General features: G+C 36.6%; 1 protein-coding gene across 4 annotated transcripts; it reads left to right on the top strand.

Moving 5' to 3' along the window:
* The first annotated feature begins 563 nt into the window (after positions 1 to 563).
* On the top strand, positions 564 to 15,751 carry LOC128026694 (uncharacterized). Of its 4 annotated transcripts, XM_052613959.1 has the most exons (13): positions 564 to 902; positions 1,223 to 1,561; positions 1,665 to 1,973; positions 4,575 to 4,622; positions 4,932 to 4,979; positions 5,099 to 5,146; positions 13,765 to 13,836; positions 13,955 to 13,993; positions 14,082 to 14,159; positions 14,454 to 14,482; positions 14,577 to 14,651; positions 14,753 to 14,821; positions 15,000 to 15,751. In XM_052613959.1, the coding sequence occupies exons 1-13, from the start codon at positions 845 to 847 to the stop codon at positions 15,090 to 15,092; spliced, it is 1,305 nt and encodes a 434-aa protein (XP_052469919.1). In that variant the 5' UTR covers positions 564 to 844; the 3' UTR covers positions 15,093 to 15,751. The 4 variants fall into 4 exon arrangements, with proteins under 4 accessions (XP_052469919.1, XP_052469916.1, XP_052469917.1 ...); XM_052613956.1 differs by lacking the exons at positions 4,575 to 4,622; positions 4,932 to 4,979; positions 13,765 to 13,836; positions 13,955 to 13,993 and having other exon boundaries at positions 577 to 902; XM_052613957.1 differs by lacking the exons at positions 4,932 to 4,979; positions 5,099 to 5,146; positions 13,765 to 13,836; positions 13,955 to 13,993 and having other exon boundaries at positions 578 to 902.
* The last annotated feature ends 648 nt before the right edge of the window (positions 15,752 to 16,399 follow it).

Below are 16,399 nucleotides of genomic sequence, written 5' to 3' on the forward strand. Positions count from 1 at the left end.
ATCAAGCACTCACTATATTGGCCTGAAATACACAAAACACAGGATTACACACACACACACACACACACATTCACACACACACACACACACTTCTACTTAAAAATAGACAGACACATGAGTGGGTTTACATACTTGACTATCGAGCAAACCATCCGTTCCTTCCCTTTACTACACAAAAATGAATTCACGCGTCATCCATATGCAAACACAATCCCACGCAACACAATAGACCTACAGCAGTCACTCCCAGCCCGCCGGGTTACACGTGCGATTGAATTTGTCTAGTTATAAAATTAAACTGACACCAGCTCACACGCTGAAGCACACGAACCCCAACCACAATGACGCTCTGGGGATACTTTTAATAAAGTCCAACCACAGCTCACTAAATACTCATGGTGCGGGGCCATTCAAAACATAAAGAAGCACTTCTCCACAATATTATTGATCTTCATCATTTCAACACACACTTCAGTTTCTACAAGTGAATCATGATGGAAACCAGTTTTATCACTAATAATTAATGATGTTATTTCTGGATTTTAACATCACGCAGGAAACTGCTCAAAGACAGAAGTAAAAGCATCAGTAAAACACTTGTGTGCAAAAGGAGAGAATAGCTTATAAACTGTGTTGAGAGCAGATGTGTGGTTGACAGAATGCACTTTATCACACTGAAGAACATGTTTCACACAATCTAAAGCAGCACTTCTTCATAATGCACAGACATATAGTGCAGATCTAGAAGAATTTCAACACTCAGATCAGAGGAAGTTAAAACCACACGAGGAGCTGAGAGTATTTAAAGAAAGAGTTGAGAGCAAATGATGAAGAGAAAGAGAAAATGTCTGAGTGTCATCTGTGTCTGCTGGGACTGATCGCTCTCTCTTCACTTCTCACAGGTAAAGACATCTGTGTTTTCTCTTCAACACATTCAGTGCAATCAGTCTGAGAAAGAGTTTCTTCTTGTGTTTGATACAGAACACACTGATTCTTCCTGAACACACTCAAACTAGACAGATTCCCTCTCAAACATCTCTCAATTATTCTCTGATGAAGAGTGTGTTTGTGATTTGAACAGCTCTCTGATGAAGAACAAGAGTTTATTCTGGAGAGTGTGTTTGTAATAACTGCTGAAAAAGACTGATCTGAACCTTCTGCTTTCTGTGATTCATTTATTAATATCTATCATAATGATCACTCAGATCTTCTTGTGTTTCAGGTGTCAGTGGAGAGGATGATGTTCATGTGTTCATCAGTTCTGGTGAAGATGTCCGTCTGCCCTGTAATAATGCTCTTCATGATGCTCTTCCTCGCTGCAAATCAACTACATGGCTTTATAATGGATTCAGTCATTCAGGAACAGTTGAACTGATTCGTTTAGGGATAATAAAGAACGACATCAAGAGACATGAGAGACTGAGTCTGGGGTCTGACTGCTCTCTGAACATCAGGAACATCTCAACAGAAGATTATGGATCTTACATCTGCCAACAATGGCCTGGTGTGGGTGGAAAACAAATAGGAACTAATGCTGGTGTTTATCTGCATGTTCTTCATGGTAATTTAATGATTATGTGATTGATTTAAAAATGACAAATTCTTAATTTACTCTCTCCTGATGATTGAAGAGTGTGTGATGTGTGTGTTATTCTGTGTTTCAGTCTCATCCTCACAGACTCAGATCAGTTCAGGTCTCTCTGTGTCTCTCTTCTGTCGGCTGTATTCATATCCTCGAGTCTCTTGTGATGAATGGATCCGTTCTGAGGGAATTCATCTGTTCTGGGTGAATCCGGCTGGTGTTAAACTGAATATATCAGACTCCAGATATCAGAGATCATCCTCATCAGATCCCTGTATCATCTCTCTGACTACAACACTCCTGAATGAAGATCACAACAGAGAGTGGAGATGTGAAGTTACTCAGAAAGATCAAGTCAAGACCTCAGTCTCATTCACTGTCAAGAGATCAGGTGAGAAAACATCTCCTCTATCAGTGTTAGACTCTCATAATGTTAACATTAAAGACTGTTTGTGCCAAAAACTGAGGAACTAAAGCTTCTTTCAGTCTGACAGAAGAAACTCGAAGCACTTCTGCAAACTAATGAACTGTAGTTGAGTTTAACAGCTCAAGATCTGCTTCTGGAAACGAAGGAAATGAAACTTTTAACTTTTAATGTAATGTGATCAAAGTTATAATATGATTGTCATATTCTGCGTCTGGGGTTTTCTCATGTTTTAGATCCAGGGACCAAAACTTCCCGAAGCTCCTGATAATTACAGCAGAGTTTAAGACTAAAGTTAATGTGTGCGAGTGTTGAACATAATGTGCTTGTTTTATTGTACAAACGCTCCACATTATATTATACTGTATTCTCCAGAAAATAAGACTCAACTGGTCAAACTTGACAGAAAACAACAAAAACAGACAAGTCTCATCGATGTAGAAGTCAGATTTTATTACATTCAGAGGAAATTTAACACAGTCTACCAGAAAATAAAACAAAGTTCACAAAATATGTGAAAAAACAAAAAACTTAGGCCCATATATAGTGCTATTCATTACAAACTTTTAATTTTTTTTTTTTTTTACAAACTTCATTCATTTAAAGTTTTTAATATATTTTAAATGTCAAGCCGCTCCAAATTGTATTAAAAGTCAGTGTGAGCCTCTTTCTCCGGTTCAGTGTGAAGTCGTGAAGTTTGATTGTTGAACTATTATTTATTATCTAGTGTTTGTAGAGGAGCGCGGGACACACAGTAACACAGGGTTAGATGATACACACATGATTGAATATTTACACACACGCTAGCAGAACAACATTTACTGTGTTTAGATATCACTGAACATTTATTTTACCAAAGTAAAATAAGTTTATGGTATCCATTTATAATGAGATAAATCAGCTATTATTTTAATCTCTGATCTGTTCTTCATCAGTTAATCAGTGTTATGAATGGTTTGATATCTATCAGAAGACAGTAATCAGTTCAGATGCGGCTCGTTGTTACACTGTTACAGTCTGCTCTTCTGTGACATTAGAGACGTCATTTACACGGTTTACTTTAATGAGTTTTAATGAGAAACCAGGAAGAACAGGTGAATAAAGACTGACACTCAATCTTTAATGATCAGAAGTGGATTATTATAAGAAATGTAAAGTATTTTTGCTTTAAAATCAGATCATTTTTATTATTTATTATTTTTATTATTTTATTTTAAAAAGTTAATTAATGTATTTTATTGACAAAATATTTTAGTTTGTCTTGTATATTTTTTCATTATATCAGATAATATTTTAAGCTGTCATATGGACGTTGTCACATTTAACTTCATTTTTTGAGGGTAAATACATAAAAATGTATACCCTGTAATTATGAAACAGAGCGATGTATTTGTATGGGACAAGTGTAAATGACTGTGGTTAAAATAATTATTCTATGAAGCTGATGTGGATTCACACAAACTGAGGAAGTCAAAAGTGTCACACTGTGGTCTGCTCTCCTCTACTTCTCTCGTCTCAATATCTGATGATCAGCACAGACGACAAACTGCACAAGAACAGACGAATTACAATAAAAACCAAATAATTCTGTTCAGCTGCAGCTCGATCCCCACCAAAACATTCATCCAGAAAACACAGAGCTCTTTATAAAAACTGAATCAATGATAAACTGAAAATGTGTTCAGCATTCTTTTTTAGGATATTCTTTACTGTTATAAGTGGTGTAATAATCAGGATGTGCGTCAGTTAAGATCTAACAGCAGCCGCAGCGCAAACCTTGTGTAGATTTTAGCGTGAGGTGTTGATTAGCATCTAGCGCCTCAGTCCTCCATTTAGAGAAGCTACGGTGGCCCACACAGGTCAAGATGTCATCGCTAAAGACAGAGAGAGCAATGAGATTTATTTATAAAGGTGAATCAAGGAATTTTACTTAATTATTCATCGATGGTATTGTAAATGTTAATGTACTTGTTCAGCATGTAGAGCAGTTTGTCTGTTTAGGCCTCCTGTAGAGACATGATGGTGACTTCTGTGTAAGGAAACCCGCGGTGTGTGTAGATATAAGAGCTCAATCTAAAGTAATAGAAACATAACAGTTTATTAAGTGAGGTCTTTATACACATTGAAAACATAGTTAAGTATTTAATATATTGCATTTCTGTAAATAGATCATTATAAATATTACACACCGCACCTTTAAGCAAACAATTTCATCATGCTCTCTTTGTCAATGACGGTTGTCCCCGTATATTTAACAAATAACAAAAAAAAAAAATCTGATTATCAAACCTCAAAATATCTTCACTGTGATCCCAAAACCTTCAGTGAATACTATCACACACATCAGAAATATTGCTATAAAAACCTACTTCAGTGCCTACTTTTAAGTGTCTACAGTTTATTTAGCCGTTTTGTGTATTATACAAGTGACTTCGGGAAGTAAATCAGCACATTTCAGATTATTTAAAAAAGGAAACTGGAAAATACAGTATAGAAAATGATTTGGAGACACTTTGGAGATCTCTGTTCTACATGTGATTCATCTGAACTAACATTCATCTTTTACAGCTCCAGATAAACCAGAGACAGCAGGCCCAGACTCTCAGGAAACTACAGGTACACTGTCATCATCTGTGCACTGCATCATGCTAGAGTTATATTGTGTTATTTTGTGTATTAACTGATTAAAATATGATTGTCATATTCTACAGTGATTCATCTGAACTAACATTCATCTTTTACAGCTCCACTTACAAAAACCAGAGCAGGCCCAGACTCTACAGGTACACCGTCATCATCTGTGAAGTGCATCATGCTAGAGTTATATTGTGTATTAACTGATTAAAATATGATTGTCATAGTTCAGATGAATCACTGTAGAATAACATTCATCTTTTACAGCTTCAGATACAACAACGACAGCAGTCCCAAACTCTCAGGATCTCTCAACTACAAACACACAGAAAACTACAGGTACACTGTCCTCATCTGTGCAGTGCATCATGCTAGAGTTATATTGTGTATTAACTGATTAAAATATGATTGTCATATTCTACATGTGATTCATCTGAACTAACATTCATCTTTTACAGCTCCAGATAAACCAGCGACAGCAGTCCCAGACTCTCAGAAAACTACAGGTACACCGTCATCATCACAGTCTTTCTCATTCAGTGCAGTGCATCATGCTAGAGTTATCTTGTGTATTACATGTCCAGGTGGAAATTATGTAGAATTAAATTAGGGCTGTGCAATATGGCACAGGTGGATTTTTTCCGTAGTTTTTTATTTATTTTATTATTATTTTAATGTATTTATTTAAGTTAATTTGCTTTGTTTTGTTAACTTCAAAAGTAAAACTATTTTAAATATCTTCAGGTTCAGGATAGGTGAAGTAAAAGGTTAAAATAAACCCTATTTCAGGCTGTTAAGTATAATAAAAACGCTGTCAAATGAACTTTTTTTTTTGCTCTTTTTGACCAAGATGTTATAAAACATGACAAATAACAATTTCTGGGGTCAGAATTGTATTGAAAAATGTGTCCATTTGTCTCTGTGAGTTGTTTACATCAAAAGTTATGCCACTTTAAATCATATTTAGATTATTTAGATTTTTCAGGTTTGGTGCAAAGGGTTAAATATAAAGCATTTATTCAGCATTATTTCAGCTTGGTACCCAATTTAATCTTAAAATATACACTTGAATGATAAAGAAATAATATGTTGTGGGAAAAAAAAAACACCCTATACGCTTGAGAAAACAAAAAAATAGTTGCTCCTCCACACATCTTTGGCCATTTTTTGCTATTTTTGTCCAGAAATAAGGTCAATATGTTGTCAAATGTCAAAAATAACCATTCCATTAAATTCTTGGGGTCAGAATTGTATGGGAAATGTGTTAATTTGTCTCTGTATGTTGTTTACTTCTAATGTTATGCCACTTTCTATATCACTTTTTGATTTTTCGGGTTCCGGTCAGGTGCAGCAAAGGGTTAAAAAAGAACCCTTTGGGACATTATTTCAGCTTGGCACCTGGCAGATTATGAAAATAGACACTTTAAGGATTTTAAAAAATCAGGTGGCATAAAAAAAGCCGGGGGGTGCGCGTGGACCCCTATTTCCATCTAGACTAATAAAATAAAACCCGTGTCCAGGCAGCTCATTGTGTGCTCATAGAGCTCATTGTAGAGGTGTCTCAGGTGTTGAAATAGATGTGTTATACATTATACAGGTTCACACGTTCTCCGTCTGCAGTGTGATACAGTATGTGTATGTGGTGCAGAAGCAGCAGCGAGACTGTGTTAATGTAACACGAAAGCACATTAAAATAATGCACGAGTGCGAATCTCTCAGTTCACACACAGATTTCCTTTGCTCTGTCTCAAAACCAGTCTTGTGTGCTCAGATACACACTGCTCTCGCTCGGAGAGAGTGCACACACTTAAAACATGTTTCCTCTCGTCTCAAACTGTGTCCTGTGCTCTCACAACTCTCTCTATGATCATGCGCTAGATATTCATTCTTTCCACACCTTTCTATTTCTAATCTATTCTGTTCACATATTTTACCGTGTGCAGTGAACTCTCTGATCCGTTAACATGGGCTCGAAAAAATACACATCACAGTCAGAGCGTGTGAACCTGGAGTTAGGCTCAGTCTGTTCTGTTCTGTTCTCGAGCTCCATTAATGTGCGCTGCATCATGATTGGATCAGACAGCGTACTGCAGGAGGTCAGAGCCGGGGAAAATCATGCTATAAAGTGATTTAGAATCACAAACACTCAAATCGTGATTTTATTATGATTTCAATTAATCACACAGCCCTATATTAAATCAGATCTAAAGCATAAAGCTCTGGATTTCAGCAGCATAAAGAAGAACAATAGACAATAAATCAGTCACAGCACATAAATCAAAGGTCAGAGGTCACAGTATATATTATATCAGATAATATGTTAAGCTGTCCTGTGGGCATGTTGTCACATTTCACTTCCATTTGTTCAGAGTAAATAAAGAAAACCGTAACATTATAGATATAGAATTAAATGATTGACAGTTGATCGACTCCATCTACGTTTTGATCATCATTCTGAATCCAATTCATAGTCTTTTTCAGCTTTTTGTTCAAAATGTTATTCCTTTATTTTTATGAAACACATTAAAGTGTTTAAAAAATAATGCATAATAAATTGTTTTTTCTTCACAAGCAGACCCTGTTCTTTCTTTGGATGTTTTGTATGTTCAGATATTCATATAACAAAATATATACAATAGGGACATAGTCGTATTCATAAAGTATGATGTAAAGTTTACTTAAAGAAAACTTATCAGTATACTTGCAGTATAAAACTACTAAACTGTATACAGTATGTACATGAAGCTATGGCAATCATTTACATTCATGCCAATAAAGCAACATTGAGTTGAATTGAAAATTGAGAGAGAAAGAGAGAGAGAGAATGAATTTTAACACACCTTTATTACAACTACCCTAAAACAATTACAATCAGTTCCTACCTACAGGAGTACAAAATATATACACATTCAAATATATCAAATATACAAAAAATTATCCATAAAAAAACTCATTCCAAAATACATGCAAACTGTAAACTCTCATTAATTATTTCAAACAGAGCCCCCTTATAACACCAAATAAATTCAAAAGACATAAGATCCCCCATAGCATTATAATACCGAAAATCTATTAAAATTCTGGATTTTACTAGGTTAAGAAACACAATTTGCAAATTAACACTTGAGTTACGTTCAATTCTTATTTTTCTAGTGTCATATATTGCCTTCTTCGCTTGACCCAATAAAAAGTTTAGTAATTGACAACAAACTCGGCGTCTCCGGATGTATTTAAATCCACAAATAAACATTTCCATAGAAAAAAATCTTGTCAAAGTGACCAAATAAATTCTCTAAAACCTGAAACAATGGTACAAGCCTGATACAATGCACAAAAGCATGAAAAATGTTCTCCTTCTGAAAACAAAAAGGGTATTCATCGCTAGTATCATGGTTTATAACTGAAACAAAAGCGTTCACAGCAATCGCTCCATGAAGGATCCTCCATTGTAAGTCACCCACTTTTGACACAGGTGATTTATATAATGCTCGCCATTCTGGCTTGACATCCTCCCCTAGATGGAGGGCAGAACGCCAAGGCGTATCAACTCTTTTATGCAAAAACTTCTTATTCAGAGTTTTGACAGTTTTTGTAGTACATTTTTCCAGACACTGGATTAGGACCATTTAACATCAACAAACTGGGTTGTAAGAAAATACCTTCACATTCTTCAAAATCAGTCAACAGATACAAATCACGAAAAGGGTCATTACAATCTGGAGTAATTGACCCTTCAGAATAATCTTCCAACAGTTTAACTTCTTCCGACGTAAGTGCTAACTTCCATTTTTCAAGTAATTTGGCTGTTATGCGTTTCGATTTTAACCCCAAATGTCTGATGACTGCATCAACATTCTCAAAGTCCAGTCCAGCCAGTTTAAATAACTTCCCAAGTGTTAAAACTCCAGCATTAAGAAGAATATCACAAATTCCAGGGAGTATTTTTTCATCTGATATGTCCAAGCGCGATCCATAAACCAGAGGTTCTTGTAGCAGCCAATGAAGAGAAGTCACAGAGCCGGGTCTCTGCACCTTGAACAAAGTCCAAACTTTAAATAGGTTCCGATAAAAAATTGGCAACTTAGACAAGTCCATCTTATGCGGATTTAACCAGAACAAAGATCTCTCAAAGTTTAGACCTCTGAAATCTCGCAAAATAACACAAGCAGCTTGTTTCCAGTTTGAGTCCACTGGTCCAGTCAACAACCTTTGAGCAAACTGAAGTCTAAAGGCTGCTATTCTGCTTTGTATGTGCATTAAACCATGTCCTCCTTCTTCTTTGGGTAAATATAGAACGGATTTCGGCACCCAATGCATCCTATCCCAAAAAAAATCAACTAAAATAGATTGTAATCTTGGCAGTAAATCTCGTGGAGGATCCACACAATTAAAACGATGCCATAGAGCAGATGCAATTAAATTGTTTATGATCAATACTCGACCTTTATATTATGTTTTAGGGAGCAAAAATTTCCATTTATTAAGGCGACCTTTAAACTTCTCCACAATCCCTTCAAAATTCTTTTTCATAAACATTTCATCCCCTAAAAACACTCCCAAATATTGTAAACCTTCCTTGGTCCAGGATAAACCTTCTGGAAGTTTTGGTTCCATATTGACCCAGCTTCCAACCAATATTGCTTTACTCTTGGACCAATTTACTTTGGTAGCAGAAATGTTTTGAAACTTTTTCAGGATTTCCAACAGCACATTTACATCTCTCTGTCCATTAACTAAAATAGCAACGTCATCAGCATATGCTGATAACTTAAAATAATTTTTACAACATGGGACATGTACTCCAGACACTTGTGCTCTTAATTTATTTAAGAGGGGCTCTATAGCCAAAGTATACAGCATTCCAGACAAAGCACAGCCTTGCCTGATACATCTCAACACTTTAAAAGGGGCACACAAATTTCCATTAATTTTTAAAATACTTTCAACATCATTGTACAACACTTTTATCAAAGAAATAAAATCATTACTAAAACCAAAAGCTGTTAAAACATTCCATAAATACAAGTGTTCCACTCTGTCAAATGCTTTTTCTTGGTCGATGGACACAAGGCCAAAGTTAAGTTTTAGGTTTTTACCTATATCTAAAATATCCCTAATAAAGGAAATATTTTGAAAAATTTGTCTCCCTGGAACACAGTACGTCTGATCAGGATGAATAATTTGACTTATAACTTCACTTAATCTACTAGCCAAAACTTTGGAAAGTAATTTATAATCTGTACATAACAAGCTCACAGGTCTCCAATTTTTTTATCTCATTTAGATCACCTTTCTTTGGCAATAATGTGAGAATACTTCTTCTACAACTTAAAGGTAGTTGTCCATTGACCAAACTATCATTTATTACGTGCAATAAATCTGGGCCTACCTCTGTCCAAAACGCCTTATAGAATTCTACTGGTAGCCCATCTATTCCAGGTACTTTACCACCTTCCATACTTTGAAGCGCCTTTTCTAGTTCCTCTAAAGTGACAGCTTTACTAAGTTCAACATTTACTTCCTCAGATACTTGAGGCAGATTTTCAAAAAAAAACTCATCCTGCATTTCATCAAGTATTAAGTCACTCTCATATAATTTTCCATAAAAACTAACTGCCCGGTTTCTGATTTCAATGGGATCTGACAACACATCTCCGGTGTCAGAACGTAAAGTATGTATAAGCCTTTTTTGCCCATTTTTCTTTTCTAAATTGAAGAAGAACTTGGAAGGTGCATCCATCAACTCAATATTCTGAAATCTTGACCTGACGAGGGCTCCTTGTGCAGTTACATCTAACAAGTCATTTAAAACATTCTTTTTCTCTTTAAAACTCTTGATAGCAGTCAACTCTCCAGTGACGTCAGCAAGTTCTTGTAACTCTTTTAGTTCTTTTTCCAACATTTCAATTGCACCTTTTCTTTCACGTGTGGCATTAAAGGTGTAATGTTGGCATAACTGTCTCACTTGGGTTTTAGCAAAATCCCACCACTGCTGTATAGATTGAAAGGAGGATTTTTTGATCTGAAATCAATCCAGAAATCTTTAAAAATACCTTTAAAAAAAAGATCACATAACAGATTTTTATTCAAGTGCCAATAAGCACTTTTTGGCTTAATAGACCCCACTGTCACATCACATTTTACTAGACTATGGTCAGAAAAACCAATTGGGATAATAGAACATCCCCTAAAAAGATTAAGTTGGTGTTTATATCCATAGAATCTATCCAACCTCGCTAGAGATACCAGATTATCTCGAACATGTGTCCAAGTATACTGCTTTTGGGTAGAATGAAAATTTTTCCACACATCAACAATCTCATTAGACTTTATCAATTCAATGAGTCTCTTTCGTGATGGCATATGAGGCTCTACATGATTTCTATCTGTTAAGTTTTCCGTGCAATTAAAATCCCCCCCCCAAAATTAAAACATCCTCTGTGTTACAACTAGCTAATACATGACTCAAAGTGTCTAAAAAACACATTCTTTCAATTGCTCTGGTAGGAACATACACAGAAATAAATACAAAAAAACAATTCTCAAACTGGGCTCTGACTTTTAGCAGTCTACCATTTAAAACCTCTTCTACTTGATATGAACAAGGAATAAAACTATTTGAAAATAAAATAGCAACCCTTCCACTGGTAGAACTCAAATGACTTAAAATAGACAATCCATCAAACTCTCTTGCCCAATCACTCTCATTTATCTCATCACTATGAGTCTCTTGAGCAAATAAAACATGCACTTTTTTCTGTCTAATTGTCTCAAAAAGATGAAACCGCTTTTTCCCTTCTCTTGCCCCATTCATATTCAGAGAAGCAATACATATTTCTCCCATAAATGAGGAAAGAAAAAAATTAATTAGACTAAAACACAAACCCCCATAAATGTACTTTTCATTTTTCATTACAACTATTGGACTCTGGTTGGGCATTAAGCTTGGCAAGTATTTTCTTCAGACGATATATTTCTTGGTTGTTAAAACAACCTTCACTCCTATATATTTTTGCTTTATCAATGAACTGCAACACATCTGGAAAATGCTCTTCAATATGAACTTTTCTCGCATTCTTAGTTGCTTTCAAAAAAGTTTAATGTCATCTGAACTATAACTTTTATTGGAAAAGCCACTTAGCGGAACACTGCACTCCACACTACATTCCGAGAAATCACTTTCACTTTCTGTGTCCGTTTGACTTACATCGCAAACTAACCCTTTTTTTGCTTGCTGATCAGAAGGACGCTGTTCTAGCCTTCGCTTCAGTGGCGTTTTAAAAGCACAATCGTCTAACTCGGTCTCCGTCACACTTTCAAGAATAACAGGAGGTTTGTCTACGGTGTCCACAACACAGCCTCTATTCTCCACCTCCTTATCTTCACCCACAGTAACCATCATCCCATCATCTTCCTCAGAACTAACTGCCCGCTCCTCGTCCACTGTTAATGTGACAGCCGCCGTCACCGCTGTCTGCACTGAACTCGGTCCAGGCACCTCAGCATCCGCGACTAACACAGCGGCATTCCGATTTACATTTTCATTTACCATGTTCCCGTCCTTTAAAACATGTGAAGGTCTCTCATTTGACTTATCCTGTCTACCTGGACACGCACGGACCATATGCCCAAAAATGCCGCAATTAAAACACTTCATGTTATTTGTAGTGGCAAAAATGACGTAATTAAATTCCTCATGTCGAAAACTTAAGGACAAATCCAGTTCATCAATATTATCTTGCAGGATCATATAAAGATAACGTCTAAATGACACTACATGTTTCAAAAGAGGAGACTTGGTGCCAATCGGAATCATCTTTATAGGTGAAACTGTTTTGCCATAACGAGCAAGTAATCCAATCAACACTTCATTTGGAATAAATGGGGGCACATTTGATAACGTCACCTTTTTAGAAGGTGTAGACAAGGGAAGCACTGGTATAAAAATACCATTAATTACTATACCGTTTTCTACTAACTGATTGGCTAAATCCACTGTTTTCATAAATACAACAACAGCGCTGTTCATACGGGAGGCTGATACAATATTCTCGTGTCCGACCGCTTCACCCACCGCTAAACCGCATTCCTCCACACCAGCGACTGAGTCTATTTTTACACCATGATGCCTTGTCAGAGAATTAAAACTCCCGCCGCTGCCTGGGGTGGCCATACTCCCAGCACGTGGAAGCCGACACCCCGTCTGACACAACACTCACTTCCCTCCTTCACAAATTAATTATACAAAATAGAAATGAATAAACAACTAACCAAAAACAAACAACAAAAAAAAAAGTAAGAAAAAGATAGAGAAGTATAGACCACTCGTACCTCACACAGCAGCCACACGCTCGCTCACAATCGCTCCGCCCACTCAACCGGCACATGCGCACAGAGAGAGAGAGAGAGAGGGAGAGAGAGAGAGAGAGAGAGAAAGAGAGCTTGTGTGAATTAGGCTAAAGTACCTCTGTGTCTCTAAACACTCTTCAGCAGCGGCTAGTGAGAAATGTCACATGTGGTTAGTTTCTACACTATATAAGCTAACTGATGAATTCATCAGAGCAGTGCTGACAACAGCTGTTTGTGTAAACTGTGTGACCGTTATTACAGTTAACTGTGTGAAGTGATATGAACTGTAATGTGGTCAAGAGAGCTGCCTGGAACTACATTCACCGTGCGTTTCCCAGAAAATAATTAAAACCTCAGAACGTTCATCAGCCAATCAGATTCAAGCATTCAACTGACCCTTAGTATAAAGATAAGTTCACTTTTAGTATAACTGCAGTACAAACTACAAACACAGAGGTAAACTAGTTGTGTACTCAAAGTTTGCTAATTTTATACTTAAAAGTATACTTTTATATACTAGAAAGTGGGCCAATTTAGTCCCAAGGAGTATTGAAACAGTACACTTACAAGTATACTACTAGAACACAGATATTTGAATTCTTGCTACATGATGTATACTTAAAAATATACTTGAACTTTAATTAAGTATACTTAATAAAATTTATTTGAAGTATACTACTTTTTGGTAAAGGAATACAGTATAGAAAATGATTTGGGGACACGGAGATCTCTGTTCTACATGTGATTCATCTGAACTAACATTCATCTTTTACAGCTCCAGCTAAACCAGAGACAGCAGTCCCAGACTCTCAGGATCTCTCGACTACAAACACACAGAAAACTACAGGTACACCGTCATCATCTGTGCAGTGCATCATGCTAGAGTTATATTGTGTATTAACTGATTAAAATATGTTTGTCATATTCTACAGTGATTCATCTGAACTAACATTCATCTTTTACAGCTCCAGCTAAACCAGAGACAGCAGGCCCAGACTCTACAGGTACACCGTCATCTCAGCCTCGACTCGATGGCTGTTGTCTTCCTCTTTGACTGTGATGGTGATCTGTCTATGTCTGTCTCTTCTTCAGCGATCCTGATTTCTGCTGTCGCTGCGGCCGCTGTTTTCCTTACTGCTGTTCTCTGGCTGATCTGCAGAAAAAGAGCTGGTGACTTTCACATTTACTCCTTTATTACAATTAAACACTGTTCAGATCTCACTGTGATGATCAGCAAACAAGCTCATCATGTTCAGATTGTGTGTATCACAGAAGCATGTGACTCTGAGATGCTCAAACACAGCTTTATTCCTGTAATGTCAGTCTCAAAGAGTTATCAAGTCAATCAAACATTGTTTAATTCATTATATTTAATGCTTCTTGCCTCAACATCGTTAGCTTTGTTAATGTTCTGTGTTTGCACGTGTCTTTTATTATAAATAATCATGAGGCATGTTTTTTCAGGTAATAAAAGAGGGACTGGTGAAACAGCGGTGAGTTCAGTAAAACCAGTGATGTAGATCTGATTTCTGTCTTTAAAGCTCAATAAAGAGTGAATCCTCAGTCTGAACTGTTTGTTGTCTGAAGGTCAAAGATGAGAATGAAGATAAAGTGACGTCTGAGACGATCAACATGTCGACTCCTGCTGCTGCGAGAGACAATGTGAGTCAAATAAAGCATTAGACGTTCAGTTCTGGTCTGTAATCTCATATTATTTGACACATTACAGTGACACACGTCTGTTCTGTGTGTTAAACGTTTAGGAGCAGACAGATGATGTGACTTACTCTGAAGTCTCTTCTTCCAGTAAAAAGCCAGTCAAATCAGTCAAAGTGAGTAGACAGCAGCTCCTTCTCTTGTTCTTCATCACTATTCAGAGAAAACAGCAGCTTCTCTCGTCTGTACGCTGCTGAGATGTAGTTCTGAATCTGAATCTCAGATAAATGAAGCTTTATCAACATGTGTCTGTGGTTCAGACACTGACGGAGAAACTCTGTGCTGTTCTTTCAGGATCAAGATGATTCAGTGACTTACGCTGCCATCAGAGGAACACAAAATGAGCCGCTGGGTCAACTTTACGCCTCTGTGAACAAGAACAAATAAAGATTCATGATACAGATCAGTGCATGAGCTCCTCACATCAGCAGCAGATTGATGAGATTCATCATATATGTGGAAGAATTATATAAAACATATCTCTGATATTTCAACCAAATGCAGAAGAAAACTACTCTTTCTCTCATCATGTAAAGACTGTTTCTTGCCGACAGTAGTGAGAGATTACATCAGTGTCTGTGTAAATTATATTCTATATATCACAAAATTAAAAAGCAGTTATTTCTCTTTTCCACGTGTGACCATAAAGAGTCATGAATTCACATAAAAGTGTCGTCTGTTCCAGTCAGAAAGCTGATGTTTATTGACTGTATTAGAAGATGAGGATGATTGAAATGACGTTTGATTGTGTCCCGTTCACATTCTTCCGTCGAAACACCACAACATCCAGAAATCAGAATTTATATTTTCATCAGTCCCTGTTCTCTTGGTTTCGTGTCTCTTCTCACTGAATGTGGTTGTTTTGTCTTCATTAGTCTACATGTGAGTTTAAATCTTCATTTGTGTGTGTTTTTCTCATGATAATGTGTCCAGATAAATAAAAAAGCCCCATTAAGAAGATTGTTTGTTTTTGTTTTCATTATTCAATATTTACATCATTCAAATACTGTGTGTGTAGTCAAATATTAAAAAGTCTCATTACTGTATCTGGCTGTTTTGTTTCTAATGTCAGCTTGCTCTTGGAGGAAATGTTCATTTGCTGTTTTGTTTTGTTTTGCCTTTGGCAAATGATCATGATCAGATCTTCATTCCACAACATGTGAAACATCTTCATAGACACTTCATTTCTGAAGACTTCTAGTCGAAGTAGTCCTAAGTGAAGAATCAGATATTCATGCTCTTCTGTGAACGACTCGCTGTTTCTGAACGGATCTTTGAATGAATTGTTCTCGTTCACTGAGTCTCTTTGTGAGTGTTTGTGTTGAAAATACTTCTATTTCTCACATTGTAGGTAATATTGTGCTTATATAGTAACACTAAAACTGTTTCTGGGTGCGAGCAGCAATGTTTTTTCCCTCACTGAGCAGCAGTGTGAGTCTCACTCTCGTCTCTACAGTTACAGGAGCAGAGACTCGAGGATGATCAGCTCAGGTCACTTGTAATAATAGTGTGTGAGTGTTACAGTGTGTCTGCAGCAGGGACGGATGTTTCCAACGGTCCATCTATATCAGACACAGGGTTTTCTTGGCTCTCAGGAAACTGAACTGTGAAGAGTTGGGCTGTAGTTCTCAAGTCCCGTTTCTGACTCGTGGCTGTGGCTTCAGATTATTTTTAATGACTTGCAGTTCACAATA

The sequence above is a fragment of the Carassius gibelio genome, chromosome A13 (assembly GCF_023724105.1).
Source record: "Carassius gibelio isolate Cgi1373 ecotype wild population from Czech Republic chromosome A13, carGib1.2-hapl.c, whole genome shotgun sequence".
Classification (NCBI taxonomy): Eukaryota; Metazoa; Chordata; class Actinopteri; order Cypriniformes; family Cyprinidae; genus Carassius; species Carassius gibelio.